General features: G+C 41.3%; 1 protein-coding gene across 1 annotated transcript in view; it reads left to right on the top strand.

Moving 5' to 3' along the window:
- Positions 1–1,426: 1,426 nt before the first annotated feature.
- The window catches only part of TNFRSF21 (TNF receptor superfamily member 21), a 37,369-nt gene continuing 24,427 nt past the window's right edge, over positions 1,427–14,368 (top strand). The window contains exons 1-3 of the mRNA XM_083350288.1: positions 1,427–1,894; positions 9,347–9,989; positions 11,887–12,366. Coding sequence (XP_083206414.1) covers positions 1,817–1,894; positions 9,347–9,989; positions 11,887–12,366 — 1,201 coding nt within the window. The 5' untranslated portion in view covers positions 1,427–1,816. The remainder of the gene's footprint in view (positions 1,895–9,346; positions 9,990–11,886; positions 12,367–14,368) is intronic.

Raw genomic sequence — 14,368 nt, forward strand, 5'->3', positions numbered from 1 at the left:
CTATAAAATTGATATTGAAAAATAATTTTAAAATACTAAAATATTTGACACTGCTGACCTGCTGAAAGGATTTGGGGAAACCCAGACCACATTTTGAGAACCACTAATAAAAGCTCCCATTTTATGATCCTGTAATTCCTTAATTCAGGGTAAAGTTGGAGCTACTGGATGATGGAGCTAAGTGTTTACTGGTTGGATGTCCTTCCTGACACATGCAAAGTTCATAGATATTTTTTCTTTGCGACCTAGGAGATAAAACTCTGCCACTTTTAGGATTGAACTCTCAACCTTTCAAGTGGAAGGCAAGTGTTTTCACCACTAGGCCATCACACCGTTCACGCTTTGAGAACCATTACTTTAACCTATATATTGCTGAAAAAGCCATAATTGGCCGAGTCACACAATATTAAAAGCCAAATGGGCCAGTGAAATAGACTAGTAGATCTTTTATTTGGTTCCTGAAGATGTGTTTTTATTAATCACAGGAAGGGGTACACATGAATTAAGTGGACAGGTCTATATCTTGACATTCACATTGGGAGTGCCTGATGTTGATACAATGGTGGATGAAACCTATTAATATATGCTTCTATGAGTAGTGGCAGTTCAGCTACAATACCTATATACAGCTTTGCACAAATAAGATATATGCAAAGTGGCAATTTTACTTATAATTATTTATTAATTTATTTATTATTTATTAATTTAATTTATATACCGCCCTTCTCTCAAGAGACTCAGGGCGGTTAACAGGGCAATACATAAAAACATAAGAACAGAATTCAAGGAAACAAAAACTTATTGGAGTGGATAACATATAATCTGATATTCTCTCTCTCTCTCTTTCTCTCTTTCTCTTTCTCTCTCTTTCAGAGAAAGAAAGAAGGGACTGTCCATGGTTCTGGAACAGACGTGGGCTCTCTCTAGAGATTGTTCAGTTGTGATCAACTCCAGCCTGCTGAGGTCACTATCAAGGAAGATGGAAACTGTAGTCTAACATATAGCCTGTTTTGCTGCCAAAAATTAAGACGATGCCCCATCCTTACCATATAAGGCCGATTTATAGGGTCTCCCCCAAATCTGATACACCAGGGAGAGCCCGATTCCTGTAGAATCGAGTTAATCGCGTCTGACCCAACGGCCCTTCGGGGATGAGCTCAGGCAGTTGCCAGACTCTGGTCTCGGAAAGGAGATGAAGTACATTACTCTTCTTACGGGAGTTTCGAGTCCGACGAAAGGTTTCTCGGCTGAACTGGGCGGGACGGGGCGGGTCAGTCTTTCCGAAAAGATGATGTAACAAAAGGAAGCCCCGCCTCTCCTCCTCGGCCCATGTGCGCTCTCACCGCCTCTCTTCCCGCCCACCGGCTGCCTTGGGCACAGACGTTTCCCCGCCCTTCTGGCCATTTGAAACAGGCTAGGAAGCGAGGTAGGTGGGAGTGGGATCTCCCGCCGCCCCGAGTCGCTATGGGAAGCCGGCCGCTGTCCCTGCTGAGCGCGGTCCTCCTTCCGTGTCGTTTGGCTCCTAACGCTGAATTGCCGCACGGCTGGCCCCGGAGCCCGGTGCGGCCAGCCGTCTCTGCCGCCCGGGGGGCTGCCCTTGGCTAAACCCCCCGCCAGCCCCCTTTCCTTCCCCGCCCTGCCCTTTCCCGGCTCGTCCCTTGCCCATCCCCTGCCCGGCAATGGGGCAGCGGGGCTGCTAGATGGGCAGCTCTTCCGGCGGTGGGCAAGGCGCGCCCTTCTCGGCTCTCGGCCTCCATGGCTCCGTAAGGGCCTCCGCCCGCGCAGAAAGCATCTTTCCCCGCAGCCAGCGCCGGCCATGGGGGCTTCCGCCGCCGCCGCCGCCGCCTTCCGCAAGGCCAGCCGAGGAGCCGCGTTGGTCTCCAGCCTTCTCCTGGTGAGTCGCCGTGGCAGGGATGCGGGCGAGAGAAAGGAAGAAGCGAGCGTCTCCGGAGCTTCCCTATTGCGGTAGAGGGGTAGAGGATTTGGGGGCGGCGGGCGGCGGGAAGCAGCCGGGGAGCGAGTCCCTCCGCAATGCTGTTGCTCGGGAAGCTGCGCCCTGAGCTCTCCCTGCTATGGAGAAGCGAGCCCCCTTTTGCTTCCGAAGCCTCGAGCCTTCCGTCCAGAGCTGAGGCGAAGCTGGTCGCAACCAGCCTACGGTCAGAGGCGTTTTTTGCCGGTTAACCTCAAGTGGCCTTCAAAAGAGAGAGCGATCGTTTATCCAAGCTTGAAGGCTCGCTTGGGTCAGCCTGACAAAGCCGGCTGCTCATCCCACACGTTCAGGAAAAGGCAGTGGGTTAGCCCTGGGCTGGGCTTCCTTCCAAAGTTCGTGGGCGAAGATACCTCCAGGGTCTAATTTCTTCCTCTGCCAAAGGATTCCCGCAACCAGACTGGGGGGGAGAGACGTTTCAGTTTGCTAAGTCATGGACTAGTGCCACTGCAGCAGGGAAACCTATGAATCACCCTTTTCCCAACTGGGAACTGCTCAACTCTTCCCGAAGGCTGTTTGTTTGTGCGTGTGTGTTGGGGGTGGGGGGTGGGGATCCACGAGCCTAGGATAGACGAGAGTCTCCCTATCCTGGCTGATAGGGAGAAGTTTCCATAGGCTGCCTTTACACTTTTATGGAAAACATCCCCATTCTTGGATTAGAGAGAGGTAGTTAATGGGAGAACTGGAGAAGAGGAAGATTGCCATGGAAGAGTTCTGAACTCTCTGGTGCCAAACATAGGATGCCCCTATGTATCTTTGACCCAAACTGTAGTCCTAAACCAGAGATTAGTTAATGCTTTCCACGTATCGTGGATTATAACACTGGCTTTGCAAAATGTTCTCTTCTGGTGTGCCTCGGGGCAGACACCCAGAGAAAAAGTGTGAAAAGCTGAGGTTATGAAAGGAAGGGTTCTGCCACAGCCACTGTTGCTTTGTTGCCATCAGGAGACCAGGGGTGGACAAGCACATTGTTTAGTTTTTGGCCTATTTGGGGTGGGGGTGGGGGAGATATTAAGGGACTGAACTGCTGTTCTTTAGTTTCTCTTTGCTTCCAATGCTGCTTTTCATTAAAAATAAAATATTAGCAGGGTTCTAGATCATGCCATCAACTACCTGGTAATCAAAGCATTCAAAATTTGAATGTATTCTTGCTGTGCCAATATACTGCTTTTCTTGAATTTATTTATTACATTTATATTTGCTGTCTTCAAGGAAGGCAAAAGTGTAATTTGCCTGTTCCCCAGTTTTATTCTTGAGTAATCCTCTGAAATTGGCTATAGTAAGGCACCTAATGACCTTCATGGCTGTGAGGATTTGCTGTCGTGCTGAGGAATATTAAGTAGGGGTCCATGCCAATACAAAAGTGCCATATAGGAGTCACACATATATTTACCTGCAATTTTCTAACCATCATCTTTAAGACATTGTGTTGTTATACAAATGGTCTTCCTCAGATCTCTCAGTAGATACTATGTTGCCTTCAGTTTTTCATCTTGCATGTCATAATAACATTGGGTTAATTTAAACAGAAGTTCTTGGAAGACTGTTACAAAACATTTGTTGAAGTCTTACTTAGCCCTTTTTATCAGCATTAATTCTGTTGCAACATCTGGAACGTAGGAAATTGTCTTTTTATTTACTAGGCTTGTTAGAGGCCATTTAGAATCTGGGCATTTTGTTGTTTGCTAGATGCAGGAATGTTTTCCCAATACTGATCTAAAATGCCAAAACTTATTTCAAACATAACACAAAGCCGTAATGAGTTCTTTAGGAAGATAAGGAATAATTTAGCAAATTCATTTTTTTTTGTAAACCACAGTTTGATTTCTTGATATGATTCTTATATAACACTTGAGGCTGGAGGGACACAATTTTTGAATAGCTGGCAAAATATGGGAAAGGCCTGGGCAGATTTATGTATATCAGTGAAATATAATTGTTAAGAGCCAAATAATTTGATTGCTTGGTATGCATTAGTTTCATCTTTCTCTCATATTCAAAATCACAGTTTGGTAGCAAATCCAAATGAGGATCTGAAACCATAGCCAAGGCTTTAGAGAGCATGATGTGTGCTGGGACCAGAGGTTTTACATTTGGAAGCTGAAACAAGAGTGGACAAACCAGATTATAGATTAACAAAATGTATCGGACTGGTCCATGCCTGCACAAGGATTGTTTAGAGTTAACAATGACATAATGGGAGAAAAGAGTAGGATTCTTTGGCTCATTTCTTATCTCTGAACAATAGTAAAGTGATCATCATATTGCCTGTAGGAGAACTATATGATTAAGGTGATAATGACATGTTTCTCCTCTTCTATGTTGTCAAAGTGGGCATTTTTCTACCTGACCTCAGGAGATCCACAGAGATTGGTATAGTTGCATAGCTACTTGGATGCGAACTGTACTGTTGCTATGGTGCTGTACATTCAGCATTTTTCAAGGACATGAAGTTTGTTTTTCATTTGGAGGCCTTGTGAATTTGATTCCCTTTATAACAGCTGAATTTGGCTAGCATTTGGGGTTTGGTGCAGTATTAATCCTTTGAGATTATTTTTATAGCCAACGGTACTTCAACAACATCAATGGAAAGCTTAATTCTTTGCTTCTTCAAGGAGTGTTTAGTGCTTTGAGAATAATGATTTTTTAAAAAATGATAATAATTCAGTTAAAGGGAGCCACTTTCTTTTGTAGACATAATTGCTGTGGGTTGCAGCAGAATGACTTCCAGGAAGACCCATCAGATTGGGCCTATTTTGACCCAGATTAGATTATTCTCGAGTTAGGTTTAGGATTCACTTATTGCCTTTTATAAATATTTTTTTTACATACTAATACATCCTTCCCTGACCTTTACTGCCTATAGTCAGAATTACACTTGCATTTTCTGTTACATCTTGCAGGTGTTTTTAGAATACAGATAACATTCATTTAGTGACCATAATTAGAACTGGCCACTTGGTTATTAAGTGGAGTGCTCACTAAATGAAATCATGACTGTACTTATCATACTTCAACTTTCCTTTGGTGTACAGATCTTAAGATTGTGAGTGTGAGTAAGGATTGGTCATAGTTACTTTTTCATTACTGTCATAATTGCAAACAGTCACAAAATTTGGCAGTTAATTAAACAAGGCCTACCTATACTTCAGTGCTTCCTTCAATCTGTAAAAAGGTAAAGGTTCCCCCACACATGCGTGCTAGTCGTTTCCAACTCTAGGGGCCGGTGCTCATCTCCGTTTCAAAGCCGAAGAGCCAGCACTTGTCCGAGGACGTCTCTGTGGTCATGTGGCCGGCATGACTAGACGCCAAAGGCGCACGGAACGCTGTTACCTTCCCACCGTAGTGGTCCCTATTTTTCTACTTGCATTTTTACGTGCTTTCGAACTGCTAAGTTGGCAGAAGCTGGGACGAGTAACAGGCGCTCACTCTGTTACGCGGTACTTGGAATTCGACCCGCCAAACTGCCGACCTTCTGATCGACAAGCTCAGCGTCCTAACCCTCTGTGTCAAATTAGAAGGAGAGGATTTTAAAGCCTGCGTCACTTGAAACAGTTCCAGTTTAGAGAATACAGAATTGGAAGGGACCTTATAGGTCATCTAGTCCAACCCCCTGCTCAAGCAGGAGACCCTATACTATTTCTGCCAAGTGGCTATCCAATCTCTTTTTGAAAGCCTCCAGTGCTGAAGCCCCCACAATGTCGAAAGGCAAGCCGTTCCACTGGCTGATTGTTCTCATTGTCAGAAAATCGCTCACAAATGAAGGTGAAAATAAGGAAAATCTCTCCTTATTTCTAGGTTGAATCTCTTCTCGATAAGTTTCCATCCATTATTCCTTGTCTGGCCTTCTGGTGTTTTGGAAAATAGATTGTCCCCCTCCGCTCTGTGACAGCCCTTCAAATACTGGAACTTTGCTATCATGTCACCCCTGGTCCTTCTCTTGACTACACTAGCCATGCCCAGTTCTTGCAACCATTTTTCAGGTTTTAGCCTCCATACCCCTAATCATCTTCATTGCTCTTCTTTGCACTTTTTCTAGAGTCTTAACATCTTTTTTATAGTCCGGTGACCAAAACTGGATGCAGTATTTTAGATGTGGCCTTACTAAGGCTTTATAGACTGGTACTAGTGCTTCACAGGATCTTGATTCGATCCCTCTGTTAATGCAATTTAGGTTTGCATTGACTTTTTTGGCTGCAGTTACAAAGTGTGGCTTATATTTAATTGATTAGGACTCCAGGATCCCTCTCACAGTTACTGCTATTAAGCCAGGTTTCACTTAATCTGTATGTGTACTTTTGGTACACATGTGCGTTGTACAGTTAATGGAAGAGGGTAAATAGAACATTCTATTTAGCCTTCGAAGATAAAACCTCTAATCAGATAAGTGGAACTGATTATTATCCTGACAAATGTAACTTCCCCCTGTTTATAATAACCAGAATCTACAGCCTAGAAATCTGATGTGCAAGCATCTCCATGAAAAAGCAAGAAGGGGAAGGCCCATGATGTCTGCTAATTCTCTACTTCTTGTTTGCTACCTCAGGTTCATTTTTTATAAAATCTGGATGGCGTAGCTATTTCACATCATAACATAAAAAGGCAAACCCCAAGGGAATAAATAAATAACAAAAATAAGTTTTAAGAAAAATAGTACTGTAATTTATGTAGCTGTTATATATTTATATGCATACATAATATTAAACAGCATAAACCATTAATATTTCTAATGGAAGTTATATTCCTCCCTTCCCAGTAAGTGGATGAACTAGTTAAGAGAGTGTTAAATATTTGAAGAGACCAGACCTGGTACTCAGTAGAATCAATTGGTCCCATTTGTAATTCCACTGATCCCTTGTTACCTCAGTCTTAAACACAAGAATGCTAAATACACCTTCTGTGCTTTTTATACTAACAGAAGGCTGAGAGTTTCATTCAGATCTAAACTTCTCAGACTGCCCCAGTAATAAAGGGTGCCAGCTGCCCTTAATTTTCATTCCTATGTGTTGACCCGTTGACCTAGCTATTGTTTAGCAACTCATCTACCCAACTAGCTTCCCTCCATTTTGTCTGTAACGTCTTTACCTTCCTGATTTAATAACTCGCCACGGATACATTACTTTTTTTTATTAACACAGTAGCTTATTTTGAGCTATTTCAAGGGCTTTCTTAAAAATAAATCTGAGCAATGAAAAGGAAAGGAGAATTCCATCCTTTGAGTCATACGTAAGCAGTCCAACTAGTATTAGCAAATATTAAGCTTCCTTAAAACTTAAGCAGCATTATTAATAGGTGTTCACTGATTTTAAAGCTTATTTTTCAAGACAATTTCAAGTATCAAAAATGTTTAAATGTTAAGAAATTAACAGTTGGAAAATATTGGCATTTTCAGTTTTTTGCAAGTTACTCACTAGCCCCCGAACATAATATAAAAATTATTCTATTAAAAATTAAGTTATTACCCATTGTTTATTTTGTATGTGTACTTGCTCTATCTTTTTATATTGTCAATGATGGCATGGATTTTTAGGAATCTTGTGGCCTTGTGATCTAGCCAGTCAAGGTCCTTGTTCTTATAGTGAGGAGTTGATTTGCACTGGCATGGTGCATGATTTACTTTCATCCAAATTATCATTTATTTTAACCTGATGTGCAAATTCATTCCATGAAAAAACTTAATTTACCTTTTGCCAACAAATGTAATATGAAGTTATGATTTGTTGCTTATAAATCCTATCTTGTTATGCCTGAAACACGATAAACTGATTTTCTCAACAGATACTTGTCAAAGCAATTCTTGGCATTGCATAGCGTGCAAATACTGCCATTGTATGCTAAGCCATTGTTTTAATTATGCTTTGATGAACATGCCAGAATCCTACAGATACACAGATGAATGATTGCCTGGTTGTATAATTCCTGCTTTGTTTTTCCTCTGTCTTAACCATTTGTTTGTCTTTAGGTTGCTGTAGATTAGAAAGTTTAAGTAGGGTACAGAGGAAACCAGGAATGTACTAGAAATGATGGCTGTTCACACATCATGCTCATCCTTACAATAAATAAGCCAACAGCCAATCAATTATTAAAAAGAAATAAACCATAATGTGTTCATATTTATATATATCATGCTTTCACTACAAGTAAACTGTTTTGGGCTTAACACAATGCAGAGTGTCCTCATTTAGCAACTGCCTCAGATAGTGACCATTTATTTATTTATTTATTTATTTATTTATTTATTTATTTATTTATTTATTTATTTATTTATTTATTATTGGGACTTATATGCCGCCCTATCTCCCGAAGGACTCAGGGCAGCTAACAACAATAAAATACAATAATACAAAAGTTAAAAAGAAATTAAATTAATAGCCCCAGTAGAATAAATTAAAATTAAAATTAAGTTAAAAATTAAAAACATAATTAAAATCCCTGTCAGTCTAGGCCAGCCTGATGGAAAACGAGTGTTTTGAGGCCGCGGCGAAAGGACCAGAGATCCGGGGCCATCCGAAGCTCAAGGGGGAGTTGGTTCCATAGGGCTGGCGCTCCCACAGAGAAGGCCCTCCCCGACATTGTTTAGCCGACGGCACCCTGACGAGGCCCTCTCTGTGTGAGCGCACTGGGCGATGGGAAGTTGTTTCCGGCAGCAGATGGTCCTGCAAGTATCCCGGGCCTAAGCCATGTAGGGCTTTAAAGGTAAGTACCAGCACCTTAAATCTCATCCGGAAGCTAGATTAAACCATCTCTCATGTCAATCATAGTCTTCTATTGCAATAGAAAATTCCTTTCTCAAAAAGTCAAATGGTGAATTGAAGACTTAAAAAGAGAAATAAATTGGTCATCCATTCTACGTCAAGCTTTCTTGTTTTTTACTGAAATGTGCTCTTCTGTTGTCAGTATTGTAAAGGTGTCAAGTGGAAATGAGCTACCTGGACTGCAAGTTAGATTCTGAATCTCCTCCAAGAATGCCAGTTTTGAAACCTAGATTCTTAAGAAATGTCCCTTCCTATATTATCCTGCTTTGTGAGAAGGGGAGTGGCTTGAGAGTTTTGTCATCTGAAATTTATGTTTATAAATTTATCAATGTATGTTTATCTCTCTTATAAACATGAATATATGTGTCAGATTTCACCACTGAAATCCATTCTGTATGCCACATTTTAATTCAGTTTATCATCACTTGCTGAAATTAAGAGAAAGGCAAAAAGACTTCCAAGATTCCAAGAGATAAATGTTCAAATAGCCTCTGCAAAACAGAGTTGAGTATGTATTTGGATTATACTTACAGTAAAGCCGATACCATTTGCTGTAATTTGCCTTGCAGGTTGTATTTGACTTCCATTTATGTATATTTTTCAGGGATTTATGTTCCTGGGCACTGTGGATGCTCAGTCTGAGTTGTCATCTGAACAGCATACCATCAGTATGTACACCCATCATGATCGTGCCACTAACACACATCTGACTTGCCACAAGTGTCCTGCAGGAACTTACGTGTCTAAGCACTGTACCAAGACGACCTTAAGGGAATGCAGCTCTTGTGCTAATGGGACCTTCACGAAGCACGAAAACGGTATAGAAGAATGCCATCCATGTAGAAAGCCCTGCAAGCGATCAATGATTGAGAAGACACCTTGCACTGCTCAGACCGACCGTGAATGCTCCTGCCCACCTGGTAAATTTTTACACGGAGACACTTGTATCCCTTACAAAGTGTGCCCCATTGGATGGGGCTTAAAGAAAAAAGGAACTGAAACTGAAGACATCAGGTGCAAACCATGCCCTCGTGATACTTTCTCTGCTGTGCCTTCCAGTGTGCTGAAATGCAAATCCTTTACTAACTGTTCACAACTAAACATGGTGGTGATAAAACCAGGGACAAAAATGACAGACAACATCTGTGGATTTCAGTCAATTTCCCAGAATGCAGCTGGGCTTTTGTCAAGTCCAGAAGTAGATGAAAAGCACTACAAAGTTTCTTCAGCTACTTTTCTTACCAAAGGTAGGTGCCAAGCACTGGGAAGCATTTTCTGCTGGAACATGGGAAATAGTGATGAATATGAAATGCTCTTTTGAAATAATAAGCTGGTGATGCTCCAGTTTGGAGTTCCCTTCCTTTCTGTAAAAGATCTGTTGGGCTTCTACTTTAACATTATGTTAGATCCCTTTTCTGCAGCTCTGTAATAGCCTGATTCAGCCACAGCATAATTCCTCTGCAAATACAGTATATTACAGACATGTCAAACACAAGGCCCGGGGGCCAGATCCGGCCCGCGAAGTGGTTTCATGTGGCCCACGAAGCCACCCTGAAAACAGTGAGGGAACGGCCCCCACTGCCTTGGCCCTGGCCCAGAGACCCTCCTTCTGCCAGAGACCCTCAGATCTGGCCCACTCCTGCCTGGGCCCCCATAGGCACCCTTGATGTGAATGATGTAAAGCTGGCCACGCCCACCCAGTAGGCCATACGCACTCTAGCCATGCCCACCCAGTAGGCCACGCCCACCTAGTAGGCCATGCCCACCCAGTAGGCCACGCCCACCCTGGCCATACCCACCCGGCCCCCTGAGGGCAACTGCAATGCTGATGCGGCCCTCAATGAAATTGAGTTTGACACCCCTGGTATATTAGGACAGCAGTTATTTGACCAGCGTGTGGTTAATGGGGACATGGAGGGGCCAACTATCCTGTAGGGAGAGAGAGAGATAAAAGAGTTTTAAGTTGCATCACTTTATTGACCTGATACAGAATTATATTTCTTAAACTTGATAGATCTTAAGTAGATGTGTATAAGAATGCACAGTTAGATGCCAAGTGAGTTCTTCTGCCAACAATTAAACTGATTAATTTGTATAGTGTTTCGTCCTTCTTTTGCTTATTTAAAATATGTAATAAATAATAACACTTGCATCCTAGCCCACTAGCTTTACTAAATCTTTCATTGTTAGTATTTTTCTCCTTTGAAATTATAGTATTAAACTTGGTTTAAAATGAGCATCTATTACAAAATGTTTTTCATCAATTGAGGACTTGCAGCTTAAGAACTATGCTCAGCAACTAGGTGTCAAGGTTCCAATAGATGAAACCCTTCAAAAGAACTTTGAGGCATTGTTTTCCTTAAAGAATCTTTTTATTCAGGAAACACAGTATCGTCACTACATAGTTGAACCCCAAAACAAAATTCCCCTCCCCCTGATACCAAGTAAGAAAGTGCAATTCCCGCCCCAATAAACTGTCATAAATCAAATTCCCCAATTAGCTTAAGGGGGGGGGCTTTTTCCTTAGCTCCACAGCCCACCAAAACATTATCAGCTTGTCCTTGGGTTCCCACCACAGCTTTTATGTTATGGCTAGCTGAGCTTACATTCCACCACCACCAACCCCCTGCTGCACCTAATTTCTAAAGTAAGAAAAAACATGTTAAAGGAATAGAGAAAATGGCTGTATTTTCATCAGTTGTCAAAGCGGGAACATCCAATGTTAGCAGCGTTGACACTATGTTTTGCAACATCTGCATATACACTTCATGAGCTACATTGGAGTAAACAACCTGATGCCTTCTAAATGTTTGGAATTTCATCAGCTATCAGCATTTTTTTCCTCATGGGATTGTGGGATGTGGAGTCCCCACCAAATAGGGAGGTCACTTCATTGTACACTCTTGAGCCAGTTACTTCTTTCTAAATTAAGTGCTCTTAGAGGTCATTCTCAGTCAGAGCTGTATTAATAGCTCCTAGCAGACTTCCCCAACAAGGGCTTTCCAGACAGGTTGGATTTCAGCTCTTATAATTCCCAGTCTTTTAGATCACTTTGACTTCTAAACTTAACTTCCAGTCATGGAAAGTCTGGCTGATAGGTTGTATGTTTGCTGATTAATTTTTGATACTGTATGTGTTTTGCAGGTGTGAATGCTTCCTCTTCCAACTTCACCACCACTCCTCCCCCAAGCACATATGCTGACATGATGGAGCCAACAGACATTTACAATGAAACCTTGAAGAATGAGAACTATTCTAAGTCTATAAATCACCAGCAGCTATATTATAACAAACACACCCCTTCCAATCTTAACTTACAGCCAGCACTGGAAATGAGTGGCAATGTGAAATCCAGCATTCCATATAAAGCCCCTAAAAGAGGACCCCCGAGACAGGCTATGCATAAGCATTTCGATATCAACGAACATTTGCCATGGATGATTGTCCTGCTACTGCTGCTTGTGCTTGTGGTTATTGTTGTTTGCAGTGTCCGCAAAAGTTCACGAACTCTAAAAAAGGGACCAAGGCAAGATCCCAGTGCAATTGTGGAAAGGTCTGTTTTGAAGAAATCTTCTACCCCAACCCAACATCGGGAGAAATGGATCTACTATTGCAATGGGCACGGTGAGTAGTTATAATTCTATAAACAGAAGTACATTCTCAGCTAAAATAGACCTCCATTCCAGTTTAAAACACTCAGGTCTCATAGCTTCTTAAAAATAACTATTCTGACGTAAAAGCTTATATCTCAGGAGCCACAGGCCTTCTTTTTCATATTTATTTGTTATATTTATATGCTGCCCCTCTCACTCACAAAGCAACTCTGGTTAGCTTACAAAATAGCGATATAGACTAACGTAGAATGTATTGTTTTATATTTACGATAGAGATCATAACAGATACTCCATATTCTGCACAAAACTGTTAGAAATTGCCTCCTCAAAGTGTCCCAAACTGTGTAACTTGGCAATTAGGCAGACTGTAGCAATCATTTAGGAAGATATATGCTGCATAGGAATTGTGTTGGTATGTACCTATTTATTTATCAGTTTCTATGATGCTCAATGAGTACAGTAATTCTAGATGGCTTATGTACTAGGGTTAAAATAAAAAAGATTAAAAGCAAAAGAAAGGCAAAATGAGGTCAAAATGAGTGCAACTCTTGAAAAGTTTGACTATCTTAGATCTACAGTACTGGACTTCCTCAGAGCTATGTATTGTGGGCCTGCCTATATACTAGTCTCCATAGGTGTCTGTCCAGAGGGTGAGTAGCATCACTAGGCAGGGGGTCTTTCTCCTGTCTCAGGCAGCAGATCCTCTTATGCAGTCTTAATAACAGATCAGTTTCCCAAAGAACTTACTACAGCACTGAAGTTGTTTCTCTCAATAGGTTTTCCTGTCTGTCTGATACAGATAGGTGATATTTAAAGAAAAATGGTCCTCTTAAATCAGTACCTCTGAATGTGCATCCCGCTGTGTGTTTTTGCCCTTTTTAATGATCAGAATTTGCATTCTGATTGACACTCGGCCTTTCTCTTCAGAAAATGCAACCCCTTTCTCTTCAGAAAATGCAACCGTGGGGATCCTCAACATTGTGCTATGGATAAACTAAAACCTTTCTACACGGGGCGGGGCAGGTTTTTTTTTTTACTATATGCATTCCCCTAAGAAACCATTCCCCCTGCCTTTATTTGATTTTCAATAAACAGTTTAGAATAATAGCAGGCAACTTCTCCCAATTAGCGAAATAAAGTTAAGCAGAAGTCCACCTTCCAAAGACGAAGTGTTATTTTTGGTGAAAATATTTTTGCTTAAAAGGCAAAAATTGAGCACAAATTGGATTGCTGACAGTGTGATCAGAAGTGCTTTGCAAGCTGGTGGATTCTTTGCAGCTGATGGGTTTTTCCATCTGAAAATAAAGCATCTGAAAGCACATCTGGGTCATTTCTAGAGAGCCTAAGAATTGGTCCGCTTAGACTATTGTTTAGTGAAAAGTTTGTCAAAATGGAAGTTGTGAATGTAAGTTCTGTTTTTCAATTTAAGCCTCTTCTCTGCTGATGCTTTTCATGATCTTGTAGAATCTTGGATCAATTACAACCTAAATCTGTTCTGCCCTCCTGTCGACAATTCATGAACTCAAGGTCACTGGCATCTTTTATGACTTCTTGGATCAATTCAAGTGTCAGTCTGTTCCATTCTGCTATCATAGGCTTTTTAAAGCATATTATTAAAAAAGAAGCAATCTTTTAGATTTCAGTTTTTTGAACTTGGGTTCAGCTCAGTTCATAATTCAGTTCAAGTATTTTATTTGCTTCATTTTTCCTATATGCTCTTTTTTGCTTTTTCATTCTTTCTTTCCGGTTCATCTTTTATGCTACCCTGAGCTATTTTTGTTGACATTGCCTTTCCATATTTCCATAGCACATGTTTGATATGATCATGTTTATTTAAATTGTATCTGTTTTCACTGTTATTTTTATCAATAAAATCATTTCAAGTCTGGGGAGATCTGATGGTAGCCAGTGTTCTTGAACAAGACTTTTCTTGGCTTATTGAAAGGAACTTTGTGATCTTTCACATGGACTATCATGCCTTGATCCTCCCATTTTAAGAAATTTAAAGCTAT

This window comes from Vipera ursinii (assembly GCF_947247035.1).
Source record: "Vipera ursinii genome assembly, chromosome: 1".
In the NCBI taxonomy this organism is placed as follows: Eukaryota; Metazoa; Chordata; class Lepidosauria; order Squamata; family Viperidae; genus Vipera; species Vipera ursinii.